Source organism: Dinoponera quadriceps, unplaced genomic scaffold, assembly GCF_001313825.1.
Source record: "Dinoponera quadriceps isolate SergipeBrazil2010 unplaced genomic scaffold, ASM131382v1 scaffold2183, whole genome shotgun sequence".
NCBI classification, from domain to species: Eukaryota; Metazoa; Arthropoda; class Insecta; order Hymenoptera; family Formicidae; genus Dinoponera; species Dinoponera quadriceps.
In genome coordinates this window covers 635,689-650,545 of record NW_014556922.1, presented here as the reverse complement: position 1 = coordinate 650,545, position 14,857 = coordinate 635,689, and the positions used below count along the sequence as shown (strand labels likewise).

The 14,857-nt window shown below is 49.4% G+C and overlaps 1 protein-coding gene across 4 annotated transcripts in view; it reads left to right on the top strand.

Moving 5' to 3' along the window:
• The first annotated feature begins 3,456 nt into the window (after nt 1-3,456).
• The window catches only part of LOC106748415 (ankyrin repeat domain-containing protein SOWAHB), a 134,865-nt gene continuing 123,464 nt past the window's right edge, over nt 3,457-14,857 (top strand). For 2 of the 4 annotated variants that reach the window (XM_014626889.1, XM_014626888.1), the window contains exons 1-5: nt 3,466-3,514; nt 10,575-10,814; nt 10,978-11,039; nt 11,319-11,723; nt 14,000-14,152. In XM_014626889.1, the coding sequence (XP_014482375.1) occupies nt 10,688-10,814; nt 10,978-11,039; nt 11,319-11,723; nt 14,000-14,152 (747 nt within the window). In that variant the 5' untranslated portion in view covers nt 3,466-3,514; nt 10,575-10,687. Of the gene's footprint in view, nt 3,515-10,574; nt 10,815-10,977; nt 11,040-11,318; nt 11,724-13,999; nt 14,153-14,857 lie in introns of all 4 variants that reach the window. The other 2 variants (XM_014626892.1, XM_014626891.1) reach the window with 2 other exon arrangements.

The following is a 14,857-nucleotide window of genomic DNA, read 5'->3' as shown; positions in this document are numbered from 1 at the left end:
GGGGCAGACAAGGGGCGTAAGGGAAGCGGAGGCAACGGGCCGCGACCTGCACGCGCCTCTGACGCGCCGATGCCACCGATATCTTCTTCTTAAACTTTCCTATCCGCTCATTCATGCCCGACTAAATGCCTATAATTTCGGGTATGATTACAGGGCACCGTAACCAACGCCCCGTGGACTCATGCTGCTCCGCCGGGGAAAAGAGAGGAAGAGAGACGGAGAAAGAGAGGAAGGGAGAGCTCGTTATGCGAGGGGCCCGACGAAATTGAAACGGAACGAGCCGGGGTCCCTTTCGACCGGCGATCGTCCGACCGTCCGTCCGAGGACGGAGCTTGCCGTCTCGTTCCTTCGCGAAGGAAACTAACGTGTGTATAATGACATATAAATCCCTTGCTCCGATCGGACCGATGACAGGTGGCCCCGGTCGTTGATTATCGCTAATTCGCCGTGGCTTAAGCAAACAGAAAAATCGCTACGACGACTATCCAGGTGCTTCCTCGGGCGCAGCCTATCGGAATGTCGGCGAGCTCGCGAATCGACCGTTTCTACCTCTCGCTCGCGAGAGAGACTCACCTCGGTCTCTCTTAATTGCGACCCGCCGGTATATATGGCGTGTTCGCAAGCGCAAGTCGAATACTTAGGAGCGCGCGTCGTTCGTCCGGAAGGGTGTGTCGGATCCTCCGGAGGATGTTGGCGTACCGACGAATCGACTTGCTCGCGAATTACCGAGCTTCCCGGGGCACGTCTCTTAGCGAGTTCTATGTGTTATGATCTTTTAATCTCGGAGGATAAGCAATTTCGTATGCGTTTTCTCTCTCTCTCTCTCTCTCTCTCTCTTGTCGAGATCGTTGAACTATGCGCTCGCGCGCGCGACTGTTTATAGTAAACGGTCCAAGTGGGATGATACGGCGATCGCCAGGAAATTGTAGGATAAAGATCGGCGAGCGGATCACAGCATGGCGTCCGATAATAACGATGTAATTGAGATGCTAAGAAAGTGAAGCCACGAAGCGCGCGATCGCCATGAGCGGCGTAATTAAATATACGTTCCTCGGGTTCCGCGTGTGTGACGTACGTGCCGTGATCGTTTTCACGGAATAAAATCACCGCGCCCCGCCGTATCATTATGATAATGATTTCCACACTGGAATCCCTCCACCCACCCCACTCGATATGTGGCGCGGTTTATTAAAAAGATAGCTCTCGCGCGCAAGAGTATTACCGCGTTCGCCCCTGAGGCCGTGCCGCGGATAAATGGGATCCTTCGGCGCTCGCGGTGAGGCGAGGCGAGCGCGCGAAATGACAGACTGCGCCCCGTACAAATACCGAAATTGTCCGGTGGATCGCGTACTTAAGTGAAACGTGATTGCACGTTCGCCGCTCGCGACGAATCGGCGTAAGCGCGGATTTAGCGCGTCCTCGTGCCTTTATAATTCGACATGCGCCCGTCACATTACGTCAATTAGTGGCCACCTGATCGATAAATTGGAAAAAAAGCAAGAAGGAGGATACGATTACGTACGATCGTTCGCGTGTTTCGAACGTCCATTGTCGGCTCGCGATAAACACCGCTTCGACTTGATTCTCGCAGACCGCTCGCGGTAACGTAGGTAGGATAATTCCCCGAAAGACTCCGTACAAGACACAGTTATCCGCGTGTACGATAATAGATATGCGCTGTTGTGTTGATTTTTTTTTGGTCTGGCAACGTGCCGTTTCGTAAGTCACGAGAAACCGGGAGATATTCGCGCGCGCGGGCTGAGCGTACTTTTTCCCGCGCTTTTCTTCCTCGCGAACTCGCCTAATGGACTCATGTTTCGACCCTTAACTTCGTGCGCCGTGCGGCGGAGGGTCAAAGCGCAATCACGCTCCGGTATACGAGAACGCGTGTGTGTACATGCGTGTGCGAGAGAGAGAGAAGCACTTACCTCTTGTTGTTGAATTAGGAAGTCGGGCGCGGGCGGCGGCGGGGGTGGTTCCGCGGCGGAGACCTCCTGGAGTAGTCCCACGTGCTCCCAACCGATGTCTTCGGACAAGTCCATGATCGCTCGTCCTCTTTCCCTTCGTCTTCCGGACGAGCGTTGTCCCGCGACGGCTAAGCCGACGAACTTCCTGTTTTCCCCTTCCTCCTGGGCACGTCCTCTTAATTTCCCCGGCACTCTCTACGCTCTGTAAGTGCAAGAGAGACCCGTTTTGTAATACGTAGACCCTGGGCACAGTCACTAGCGGAGAATCCAGTCACGTATCCCGTCACAATAATATCGTCATGACGCGCCGAGGGTGGTCGGACCGGTGTGCACCGAGGAGGGAAAGAAAAAAAAAAAACGGAAACAGAGAGCGAGACGAAAGGAGACGAGAGCACGTACGTACGGCGGGTACAACGCGCCGAAGACGACCGGGTCGACGTGTGTCGCGTGACCGCGTTCTCTGACGACGACGACGACGACGGCGGCGACGACGGCGTCGAGGACGACGACGGCCGTCGGTGGTGGTCAGTCGGCGTGGAATGAAGTTGGCCCGCGGGTTAGGTTGGGTTAGCCGAGCGGGAGTTGTGCAGCATCAGAGCGCGCGCGGCGAGAGAGACGAGAGAGAGGGCCGGTACCGGTGTGAGAGGGAGGGGAGAGAGGAGAATAGAGAGACGCGAGAGGGAGCGACAGAGAAAGGACGAGCGGTAGTGAGGGTGAGAGAGCGAGGTGGGGTGCATTGCAAGAGAGAAAGAGAGAGAGAGAATGAAAGAGGGAAAGAGGGACGAAGAGAGAGAGAGAGAGAGGTGTAAGGCGTAAGTCTGCCCTAGTCGCTCGCTTAACCGTGCAGGAGGTGGCGCCAATATAAACCGTACCCCACCTCCGGGCCCCCGACAAAGAGCTTGCGTATAATACCTGTATGCGCCCGTTGGTAGACCATCCCGCCTACCAACTACCGTATTGCGGGATTTGTGATCCGTGCCGCCGGTAATTATTGCGATTTCACTTATATCCCGACCGTATATACCGCTTAACCCCGCGCGCCCTCCTCGTAGCTGCCCTTCGAGCCGACCGCGGGAACTCGCGAGATACCCGAGTCGCCGGGGTCTCTCCAGGGAAGATATCGGAGTCACGGCGAGGCTATCTTCCCCGATAGCGTCACGTCCGCGCGGATATATCCGAGATTCGCGGCGTACACGCAGACGGGCGCGCTCAAAAATGCACACGACGTCGCTCGCGATCGACATGTTCAAACCTGCGATCGTTTGCGCAGTGCAGATGTCGCTGGCGCCAAAGGCCGGGCACCCGTGAGATGACAAAATCTCGGCGTCGCGCGGCACCACGCGTACCAACGTAAGAGCAAAACATCTCGCGACACGTCCCGGGAAAAGACGTGTGACGAGTACTTCCGTGCGACACGGCCATTACGGATGCCGCCGTTCGCGAATATTCGCGCGTCCAACACGGGTGTCTCGGTTAGGCGGAGAAAAAGTGTATCGGGACGTCTGCACGCGGCGACGGGCGAACAGCTACATGACGACTGTGTGCAGGTACGCGCGAGTTGTAATCGAACGAAGGGGGGTTAGAATGCGATATGAATGCGTTAATGCGTCGTTACTGACAGCGACACGATTCGTTGATAGCACTTCGCGGACCCCACCCTCGCTTGCTCGCTCGGAGCGAACGAGCCCTTTCATCGATTCGGCCCGACGATTGTTCGTCCGGCTACCGCTCTCTCTCTCTCTCTCTCTTTTCGTTTTGCTCTATTTTCTTTCTTTTTTTTCATTCACGCGCTCTTCGCTCGCACATTTTAATTCCCCGGTCGGCCCTGCGACACTGACTGACGCGCGCGCGCGCGTTCAGCTTAAAACGTTACTAATACCCGACACTTGCCCGGTCGTTATCATCGCGCGGTGCAGCAGCGGTCCCCGTTGCGAGCGCGACTTGCTCGCGCCGACGTCGATGATTGATCGAGGTCCTATAAACGTTTGTAATTTACCAATCCGGTTTTGAGCGCGTTCTCGCATTGATACTTTACTCGGCGATCGAATGCCGAAAATTGAGCTCGCGAACGATCGAGCGAGCGGCCGGTGCTCCGCAATTATCGGACATCGCGAAATTACAAACGGGAGAAGGAGCGTTAACCGGGGGAATACCGAGTCCGGTATTCGCTCTCCCGATAAACGTTATCAATAAACGTCAGTCAATAAATGTCACGGCGGAATTACGCTGGAAATTAATTCCGATGACAGGGGTCTCCGCGACGGAACACGGGGCTTTCGCCGAAGTAATTGATAATTGGCGGAGACCGAGTCAAAAATTATCGCGACGGTGTGACGACGGTGACGGGAAAATTGAACGGGCCGAGCGCGCACCTCACGCACACACGCACGCTCATTATCGTCCCACATAATAAGATCTGGCTCACGTGCACGCGATTTTTCTCGTACGCGTGCATACACACGCGGTCGAGCATAAAACAAGATTGCCATTAGCCGCATCGGCAAGGTGCACTTTGTTCTCCTCGCCGGTCCTCGATAAACGCGCTTCCGTGGAGTGTTGGCCGAGTCCTCGACTTTGTGTGTGCGCGCGGTACCGCGCGCCGCGAGGACGCCGCCGGCGGGGACGGATAGTTAGTTAGCTAGCTAGGTAGGCAGGCGGATATGCACGCAGCCAGGCAGCGTGATAATATGCGACGGGCCTATACCACTCGAGGCCTCGATCGCGAATCTTTGAAGTTCGCCATGGCTTCCGTCCGTCCGTCGGCAAACGCGCGAGGCCGTTTGCAAAAATCGCCCGCGAAACTGTGGGAACATCAAACATACGTGGCGCACGGATGGACTGCGAGAGGAAAAGAGAGAGAGACTTTTCCCTCGGGCGTACGCACATACGTGCGTGCGTGCGCGCGCGGTATATACGGGCGAGCACCTGTGACAATTTCTAATACCCACTGGTAAACGGTAGTCTCGGACTTAGATCGAGCGGTCAGATAGATCTTCCCGCGTCCGCTTCCTTTTAGCGGCTCGCGCGACCTTTTTTCAGCCCCCTTCGATACATTAGGGGCCCTAACTTCACGTAACGAAATGCGTTCCCGATGTCACTCGCGGTCTCAGCTGCGTCCCATCTGTGGCCCGTCGGTGTTTCTTACTCGATCGACGCGATCCGTCGGACGTTCTTGCTAAAACGTGAAATTGCGCGTTGATTTTTGTTTCTTAACGCGACCAATGCAGTGTTGCTTTTCCCGAGAACGTTCGGAATAACAATGTTCGCGACTAGTCGTCCGAAGGAGTCTCACTGATAACCAACGAGCACCCAGCGGTTTCCCGTGACACGGCTTTCCTCGATAGCAAGTCCGACGCCGCGCGAAGTAAATGCACACGCGTAATGCCGCAACGGCGGATCGCTTCCGGACGTCCCATCGTCCGTCTAACGAGACCACCGGAGCTACGGTGACTAAAAACCGCGCGCAAAAACCGACCAAAGTACGGTCTTTATACGGTCCGTTTTATATCGCGGGCCGATTCCCGAGCGCCGCGCTCCAATTACGGACGAATATATACGTCGCTCCTGTCGGACGTATATTGCCCCCGCGACCCTATCGTCGCTTTATATGGCGAGAGGCGATAGCGCGCTATAAGTTCGCCACCGGATCCAGCACGAATTTACTGTTTGCCAGGCGACGTTACTCACTGTCCCGCGAATGAGGTACGACGATCCGCGAACCGTTCCTTCCTTCGCCAAGTAATTCCAACGAATCTCCCGCGAGCAAGAAAACGCGAGATTTTTGCCCGTTCCGTCTCTCCCTCTCTCTCTCTCTCTCTCATTGTCCGGTTGCGTTCAACCGCGAATTTATTTATTTGCATCGCGCGCCAACGTAGATATCCTCCCTCGGTTGTTTTCTCGGTCTTCACGATCCGTTATTTGCGACGGAAAGGATTTTTTTAATTATGTCTTACGTTAAATTTACGTTAAAATATGTTTTGCATTTACCTATAATTTAACTGTAATATAATTTTCAATCTGCGTTTCATACTTGTTCTGATTATTCGTATTTAGTTTGGCTTTAAGAAGGCAATGCATTAAAACTAACTCTTCAGCTGTTAGGCTGCGCCTTTCGGTCGCTTTCATTCTCCAAATGATACCGAATCTTTACTGTATAACTGCATTCAATAAAATATTATCATTATTATTAACTATAAATTACACTTTTCTACAGAGCATTATATGTACCCGGGTTCGCTCAAATCGATGATTGACTTTTGAGACCATTCGATTTGACAACAACTAAATTTCTCATTGATGTAAAGAAGAATCGAGGTTACATTAGCGATAGATCCTCGTGATATTTTGTTAATATCATGTCATGAGATACAGTCTATCTCTTGCTACCTATGTAATATGTAGAAGACATCGTATAGATGTCGACCGATTATTATCGATACCTCGTCGGTATCATATTTAAATCGAATCGTAATATCCATACATCAACTTGACGTGGATAGGATATAAACCGAACAACGACTAGATCGTCAACATGCACTTAACACCTTCTAAGTGTCTTCCTAATAGATTCAAGGCATCTAGATGAAGTCTTACAAATATCAAGTCGAACATTAGTTTCCACATGATTTCGACCGGACTTTTCACCGACATGTGAACATGAACATCATAGACATTACATATCGTTACACGTCAGATCATTTTCATACGTTTTGCACACGTTCGCGATACACTCATCTTGCATCGAAGTCTTTGTATTGCGCACGCATGTACACGCGAATCGCTAAATCGCCGCGGACGAAAGGCAAGTTCGCGCTAATGGTCGGGGAGCGTCTCGTCGGCGTTTATAGAACGAGTTCTCTGCCGAAAGCACGAGGAACTCCTTACGTTCCGCAAAGGAGAGATCCTGTTTATGTTTGTCGCGTTGGAGACGTAACGAAATGACCCGGTAGCGCGTAAAAAATACGACGGTCCGCGCGTCCCCACGTCCTTCGCGTGCCACGCTCGTCGTGCGAGCGAGCGAGCGAGCAGACGGCTACGCGCGCACTTCCTCCTCGCAGTGAGCATTTCAACGGCAGTCTTCTTCTCGAAGTAGCCGAATGTGTCACGAGCGAATGATCGTATGCGCCTTCTGGCCGGAGCGAGAAATAATATTGCGCCGCGAGATAGGATGTAATTTCGAGCAAAGTCGAATTTTCGGGTCTCACCCTCCGAGCGAATACCCGCCGCGCCGGTGATCGCGTGACGCGGACAAATATAGATATCACTGCCGCGCGATCCGCAAAACATCGGGATCCGCTATACGGCCGGCCGCCAAATTACGGCAGCTCGCAGAAGGCCCGCCTCTTAAACGTACAAATTGCGCACGCAGAGAGGAAGGCGAGGATGCGAGAGCCGTCTCTGCGCGAGCCGTTATTTCTCGCGTAAAACGCGCCAGCGGCCGGATAATGAACGCGAGTAGCCGACGGGAGGGGTTTGTCGTCGTCGCGACTCTCTTGCTCGGCGGAATCTCGCGCGGTAGATCACCCGGGCGAACCGTTTGCGCTGTGCGGCGCTCGCGTGCATCTCTCGCGTATGCACGTAAGCATAAGCATAACGCAGAGGAACACGGGTAGATGATATCGCGGATGCACCTACGGGACCGCGGGGCGTCGACGCGATCCTTTGTCCTCGTTCCCGACCGTCGCTCGTTCCTCTCGCCGCTCGGTCACATCGCCTCACCCCCCGGGGCCCCTCGACAGAGGCGGCGGACCTCGACCCCGCGCATTTTGTTGCTCGCGGCGGGAATACCTCCCGTGCCCAATCTCCCGTGCATCAATCCCGTGGCGAGAGACCGTCCGCGGAATTGTGTCGGGTTAGAGGCGCTCGTGCGCGCCGTGAACGCCGTCGCCGCCGCGTTCGTACACACGTGTGTATTCGCTCGGGGTCACCGCGGCTCGCGACGGAAGGTTACGCGCGTGCATGCCCTCCCCCCGAGAGAAAAATCCTACCGTCTCTCTCTCTCTCTCTCTCGTTGCAACGATTTCGCCGCGACTCCTCGCCCGCCGTCTTCGAGGGAGCGGATCGTCGCGATTCCCGTTGATCGCCTGCGCGTATCCGTCCGCATCATGTATGCCGTAATATTCTTTAGACGAAGAGTCACACACTGAAAAGAGGATTTGGTAATAAATACTAATATTGGAATATTTACCGACTAAATATTTGATTACTGCGACCAAATAATTTCGTTCCATGTACTGTAGATACAGTACTGTTAATTCTGTATGTTATGTATTTAGTATGCGGAACGAAATTATTTGATTGCAATCGTATATTTGATCGGCAAGTATTAGTAGTTATTACTGAATCCTTTCTTTTTTACAGTGTGAAATGTTGAGTTATTTTAACAAGATAAATATGTTAAAAAATATTATGTTAACAAAGAGGATATGTTAATTTAACATTATATTTGCGTACTTCTTAACACGTTCCCCATGTTGAAGCAACAAATAAAAATTTCAGAGGGCCGTTTCTCACACAGAATTTTTTACCGTGTACGTCCGTCGGTCTACCGTCATGCTAATCCTCCGTTTCGTGGATTTTTTTTTCCAACTGAGAAATCGCATCGCGTCGTTATTGTTTCAAGATTACTTTTATTGCGTCTGCACGATATTTTATGATATGATGTTACGAGTTTGTGATATAACATGAATTTTATGATATCCGAGATATTATGTGAATTTTATGATACGATGTGATGCAATGATTTTTATGGCACGTATTATCTGATGAAATTATGAATTTTTTTAACTTGACTGCTCACTTCCCGCTCGTGTGAGAGGGAGATTATCATTCTAAAGATTTGGATTTAAATTACGTGGAACGTTCGGATGCAATGCAAATGGATGTTTGCGAGGAAATACCTGCGCGACCGTTGCCGCGCCAATGCGGGCCGCGCTCGATCATTACTCGTCGTTTCATTAGAATATCGCCGATAAAGGGGGTTTAATTACAAAGGCACCGCCTCGCTTCCGGTCCACGGACACACATACGCGTGCAGCGCCCTGCGTGCTGCACGCATACCCGCCCTTCTCGCACCCTCTCTCTTCCTTCGGTTTACGTGTATTTCTACACATCGAGGGTGATTAGTAAGGTCGTTTTCTTAATTATGAGGCACTGTTAATAAGAACCCCGCCGTCGTTGCGGGCGCGTGATTGTACAGCTAACGAGAATTCGTCGGCGTACATGACGTGCGCTGTGTAATAGTTTTTAACCCCTTAGGCGGCAGGAAGTGAATATATATCACGATATTCCTAATTTTATGTTAACCAGTTCGTTATATATGCGTGTAAATACAGCGACGAGACGTAATGGTATCTACAATGTGCTTATAACGATGTATTAAAATTTATAAAAGACGGACGACACGAGCTACAGGGAGAGAAATAGATGGGTAGGTAGATAGATAGATCGATAAAGGAAAGAAGAAAGAGAGGGAGGGAGGGAGAGAGAGAGAGAGAGAGAGAACGTGATACTGCTGCAGCGGATTTGTCGGATTTTCCCTCCCGTTAATTAATACCCACGACGATCGACGTGCGCGTCGATTTCTAAACAAAGATCCGAGATACACGCAGAAGTCCTCTTTCGTGTAGAGAAGACCGCGCGTCTCTCTCATTTTCTCTTACGGAGAACACTCTTAAAAGTACAAGGAAAATGATGGTATACCGTAAATTAAGTCGGAATTTATCGCGCCGGTTACTAATTGGTCGTTGAATAAATATAGAGGCGCGTGTTCCGGGCGGTGCCTCACGCCAACAGTGGCAGGGACAGATTACGATTTCGCCTGAATGTCTGGTAAAAAGGTCTGGCCCCGAAGCGTGTCGCGCGTTTTGATCCTCGATCGTAAAGAGCTTACGGCGGAAAGCGTTAAATGCACTCTCCGCGTTGTACCGTCTCCATTAATATGTGCCGGCGCGTTTGAAATGCAGTATTTAATCCGGCCGACCGACGGGGACTCACCGCGTCTATCTCTCGTTCGGACTCGTTGGAAATCTGTGGAATAACGTTACGCGCCGTTAAAAGGTTTCGAGAATCGTCTATTCGTGCAGCTGAATAAAATATCTCATCAAATGCACGAACATCGATTGATACTTCTCTGGCCGTTAAATATATATATATCCTTTACATTCGTCGACGATTTTGACCGGTGTGTATCATTTATTAGGCGTATAATTGACGAAACGAATCGCTTTGTGAGGCGGAAATAGCGATACGTGAACATAGGCCGGTATATTCCTAGTCAAATCTTATGTTTAAGACCGTCTCCAAGTTTATCTTCAGATGCTCTACAGTTTTTTTCATTGGCTACGAAGCATCTGAGGATTAGCTCAAGACGGTCTTAAATATAAGATCCGACTATTAATACCGGCCACACATAGTGCTAATTATAATACACATACATTTGTATACATAGAAGGCAGTTCAGAATCGCTCGGCTATGAATATTATCTATTGTTACCCAACTGTCCCTCGCGATTCGCATTGTCATGCAGTGCATTTATCTCACATGTGAATGTTTACAGATAAGGAAACGGATTAGAAACCTCGCGTCAGGTTTTTCTCTGTCGACAGGTTTGCGTAACCTTCTCTTGGCGCGGTATTCGCAGCGAGCGTGGTTACCGACGCGCCGCTTCGCTTCACGGACAGCCGGCCGCGGCGCTGCCGCGCCTGTCAGTCCGACCAAGATGGCGTCGCCTAGTGAGCTGTCCTTCGAGGAGATTCGGAATTATTTATTGGAAAACGGCGGTACGGCGCGGAATCACGACCTAGTGAAGCATTTCAAGCGGTTCCTGACGGACCCGGAGACGCGAGGTGGGTCGAATGTCCGCGGGCACGATCGCGCCGTCGACACCGTCGCCCTGTACTGCGACGTGTACGCGTCCGTCGCGATGTAAACACACTCACGGGCGGCTCTCGCTCGAGCCCAGCGACTACGCGAGTCCAGCGCAGTGCAACGTACGTTTTCTCGTTACAGTCGAGGCCAGGAATCGCTTCAAGGAGTATGTCAACACCCTGGCGACCATAAAGAACGAGGAGGTAGGTTACGGGCTCGCGCTTCCTTTTCCGCCTCTCGAGTCGGGAGCGACTTGTTGCGCGCGACGCGACGTTGCCGGCTCGACTCGCGGCGCGCGATCGGTTCAAAATTTCAAACGCGCGATTGGCATCCCTGCTCGGGCGTCGTTTCCGCCATTGCGACGGGAATTTTCGCGCGTCGAACGCGACGTGTCTTGTTCGATCGAGTAGAATTCGGCGTCGCGCGGATTCAAGAGCCCGATTTATCCGCACGGAGTGCTCTCAGAGTGAACGTTCTCGCAGGGCGAAAAGTACTTGGTACTCAAGAAGAAATACCGGCAAGTTTCCTTGGACCTCTCGTCCTCCCCGCAAATAGGATCGCCATCTTCGAACGTCAGTCCCGATTTGCCTATTCCGGTTTCTCCTCTACGAGATCCTCCGCCATATCGGCCACCACCTCCCGCACCTCTCAGCCCGACATCGAGTAATCCCCAAGCGAGCCTCGAGGAGGTTCAAACCCCGCCGATTTCCGGTCGTGAAGACGTTAGAAAGAACGATAATTCGGAATATGGCGCGACTGATCATCCGGAACCCGGCGCGTCGTCGCCTCCCGTCCCACCGCGCCGCAAAAGTCAGGACAAGCTCAAGTTGGAGAACAAGGAGAACATCGAGAAGAATACGAGAGGCGCCTCGGAAGCCGTCATAAAGGTAAGATTTTCGCAGATTGTCTTGCATGCGCGCGGAGAGGTTGTGTCGCGATGTTCCTTGGAATTAACTCAGTGTTGTAAATCACACGGCGGATGCTCGCGAATGTTAACGATATCATCGTGTATTTTATCACACGATGCGGAAACGGGTGAATCACATTTGCACATACAAAGTATTAAAGCGGAGGCTGTTATATGGTTACTAACGACGAAATGAAGTATTTCTTAAAATATCAGGTGTCCGCCACAACGAACGAACATTACTTTTGTTTAAGTCACATTTGCAAAATCATTCGGAAATTTTCTGATATCATAAACATCACATTCTACATTGTAAGCTTAAAAATATCAATTAAAACGGAAATGACAAAGCGACAAAGTCGAACAATCTCACGGAGTGTGACGAATTTAGGACTCAAAAATAAGTGTGCATAATTAGGGTTAACCCTGCAAATCCTATTGAACTTGAAGTGTTAGTAGATAATCGAGGTTCTACTTAAGTTGTTACCTATTCTACTTAAGTTGTTACCTTTTGACGCTACAAATAGTTATTGTCGTCTTAAATGCCAGTTTAAATTTTCACTCGAAATTCTCGTCATCCCTTGTTACGTTTAAGTTGAAACATCTTGTGCAACAAATGTTTAGTCACACCTAAACATTTACGACGTTTCAGTGTCCTATGTGAAATTCCTGTGTCCTGTGTGAAATATATTCTTCGTCCCAACTTTCCAATTCGGTACCCTGATTTCCGTTGTTTCGTCATGGCCTTTTGGACATCATTTGTAACACTGATATACAATGACACTAATGCTTGCGTAGGTACAACGATTTTTTCCAAAAACACATGTTAAATAATGCCGACGAAAACTTGTGTGATTAAATATTTCAAGAGCCGACTAGATAAAAGAATAAAATAAACCAATATTTCTATCACTCATAGTATTGACGAGAACGAGATAAGTAAAGTACATTAAAAAAAAATATCTAAAAACAAAAAAATATTTATTTGTTGGGTAATAATAACATATTTATTTAAATCTATAAATTCTTTTATTTAAATAGAATAAACAGTGCTTTTATAAGAAGCTTTAGATTTTAATAATAAAATGTATATTTTCTTATTCGAACAGTCGTATTGTAACCATAAGTTTTAAGTGACTACACATGTAAAAATTCGGCTTAAGTTTGACAATTTAACAAAAATTTTAATAAAAATGAGTGAAATATGAAAATGTCTGTTAGTCGGAAACAAAGTCAGATAAGACAAATGTTTATATGAACCATTTGTATTATTTTTGTGTTCTGAATTTATTTCTGAAATTATGTTCACATGTTATGAAACTCCCTATATATTGATATAAGTAACTCTATTATTAATCATCCCATTGAATAAATATTTTTTAGTATTTCGATATTATTTTCTCTCAGTGCACACTCACACATGTACTTTATGATATATGGATCGCTCGCCGACTTGGAACATAATGTAACGCACGAAAAGAATATTGCCCTCCTCGAAGATTCGAAATGTTTTGATAATGGTGATTGTTTTGATTATTTAGTTGTACGCCGGCGAGCGGCAGCTTTAAGCGGAGTGGTGGGGGAAGACTTCGTGCGTTTTGCTGATTGTTTTGCTATCGTCGCGCGTCGCGTACTTTTTCATGACCGAGTGTTACATTGTGTTTCGGACGGGAGAGCGACACGCATATTACGGGTTGTATATATCGTTGCGTTAGCTATAATTTTCGTCGGCTCTCGAAATATTTAATCGGACTTTCGCCGATATCATGTTATTTAACACGCTTTGAACGAATTGTATTGATGCGAGTGTCAGTGCTGCAAGTTGATATTCAGAGTGCCATGATGGAGCAGGATGCTGGATCGGAAAGTCAAGACGTTGAGATGTTGTTGGTAGGTTGGTTGGCATTACATATTTCCAGATGTGCAAAATCATTTGTCGCACGTCTGAAATTTTAAGTATTAACGGATAAATTCATGGAGAATAAAAGAAATACCCGAGTCGAAGCTTAGGCATTTACAGTTTGCTATTTGACAAATAATTTTACTCCGTAAATGTCCGATTACTCATCAACCTGTATGCAATTCATGCAACAAAAAAGTGACCAATCAGTCGAATGACGATCTATCAGTACTAATAATTATAATGTAGAACAAAAATATCGACTCGGGAAATGCCTAATAAGTGCCGTAGACTTAAATTTGATATTCAATTCGACAATTGTGACAATTCGACAATTCGACAATTTTAAACTGAAGGAGGATGAGGTGACTGCTACGAATACGGTATCGGCCGAGCAATTGAGCGTTCGCGAACGGATGCAACGTTTCAATCGGATGGCCAGCGAAACCGATCTTCCCAACAGACCCAGCGCCGGCACGACCACCCCCACTAAGAAACGAACAGAGAAAGTAAGTGACCATTTGCTTGTTTTTTCGTCTGTATTCGATTAGGGAAGAAAGGAACGAGCTCTTAGCACGGTTCATAAAAAAAAAAAAAAACAGAAGAGAAAGTCGCGACGACACGTGAGGAACAGCGAAGCGAAAAAAATATGCCGGACTTTATCGAATCGCAAAGACGAATTTCTGGAGTCGGGTATCCGCCGCATGCCTCCGGCGAAGGCGGCCGTACCACCTCTCCTCGGCTTCCTCGCGGGAGTTAAATCATGGCAGTCGTGTTGTGACAGCGCCGGTCGCTTATGTTTTCCAAACACACGCGGGGACACAAAGGGTTCAGGTCCCGTATTGAATTATCCCGTCGGGCTTTAAATACTCCGACGAGCGATTCGGCACAGAACGATCCACGCGCAAGGATGCCTATACATCCTTTGGGGCGAGGTGGGAGGAAGGATGCGGTGTGTACAAGGCTGACTGCTCATCGTGCATACCGAGTAGGCTACTAGGAATCCTTTCTCCGTATCCTTTACACGCGCACTCGCGCTTGTTCTCTCTCTCTCTCTCTCTCTCTTTTCCTCTCGCTCTTTCTCTTCCTCCTCCTCGCGACCTCCCGTCTCCTTTTCTCCGTTTCTCTCGTCGTTCGTGCGCCGTTTATCGCGGCGAGCAATATTCATCGCATTTGAATATCCTGCGGGCGGTATCTCGCGTAGCGATCAGGAT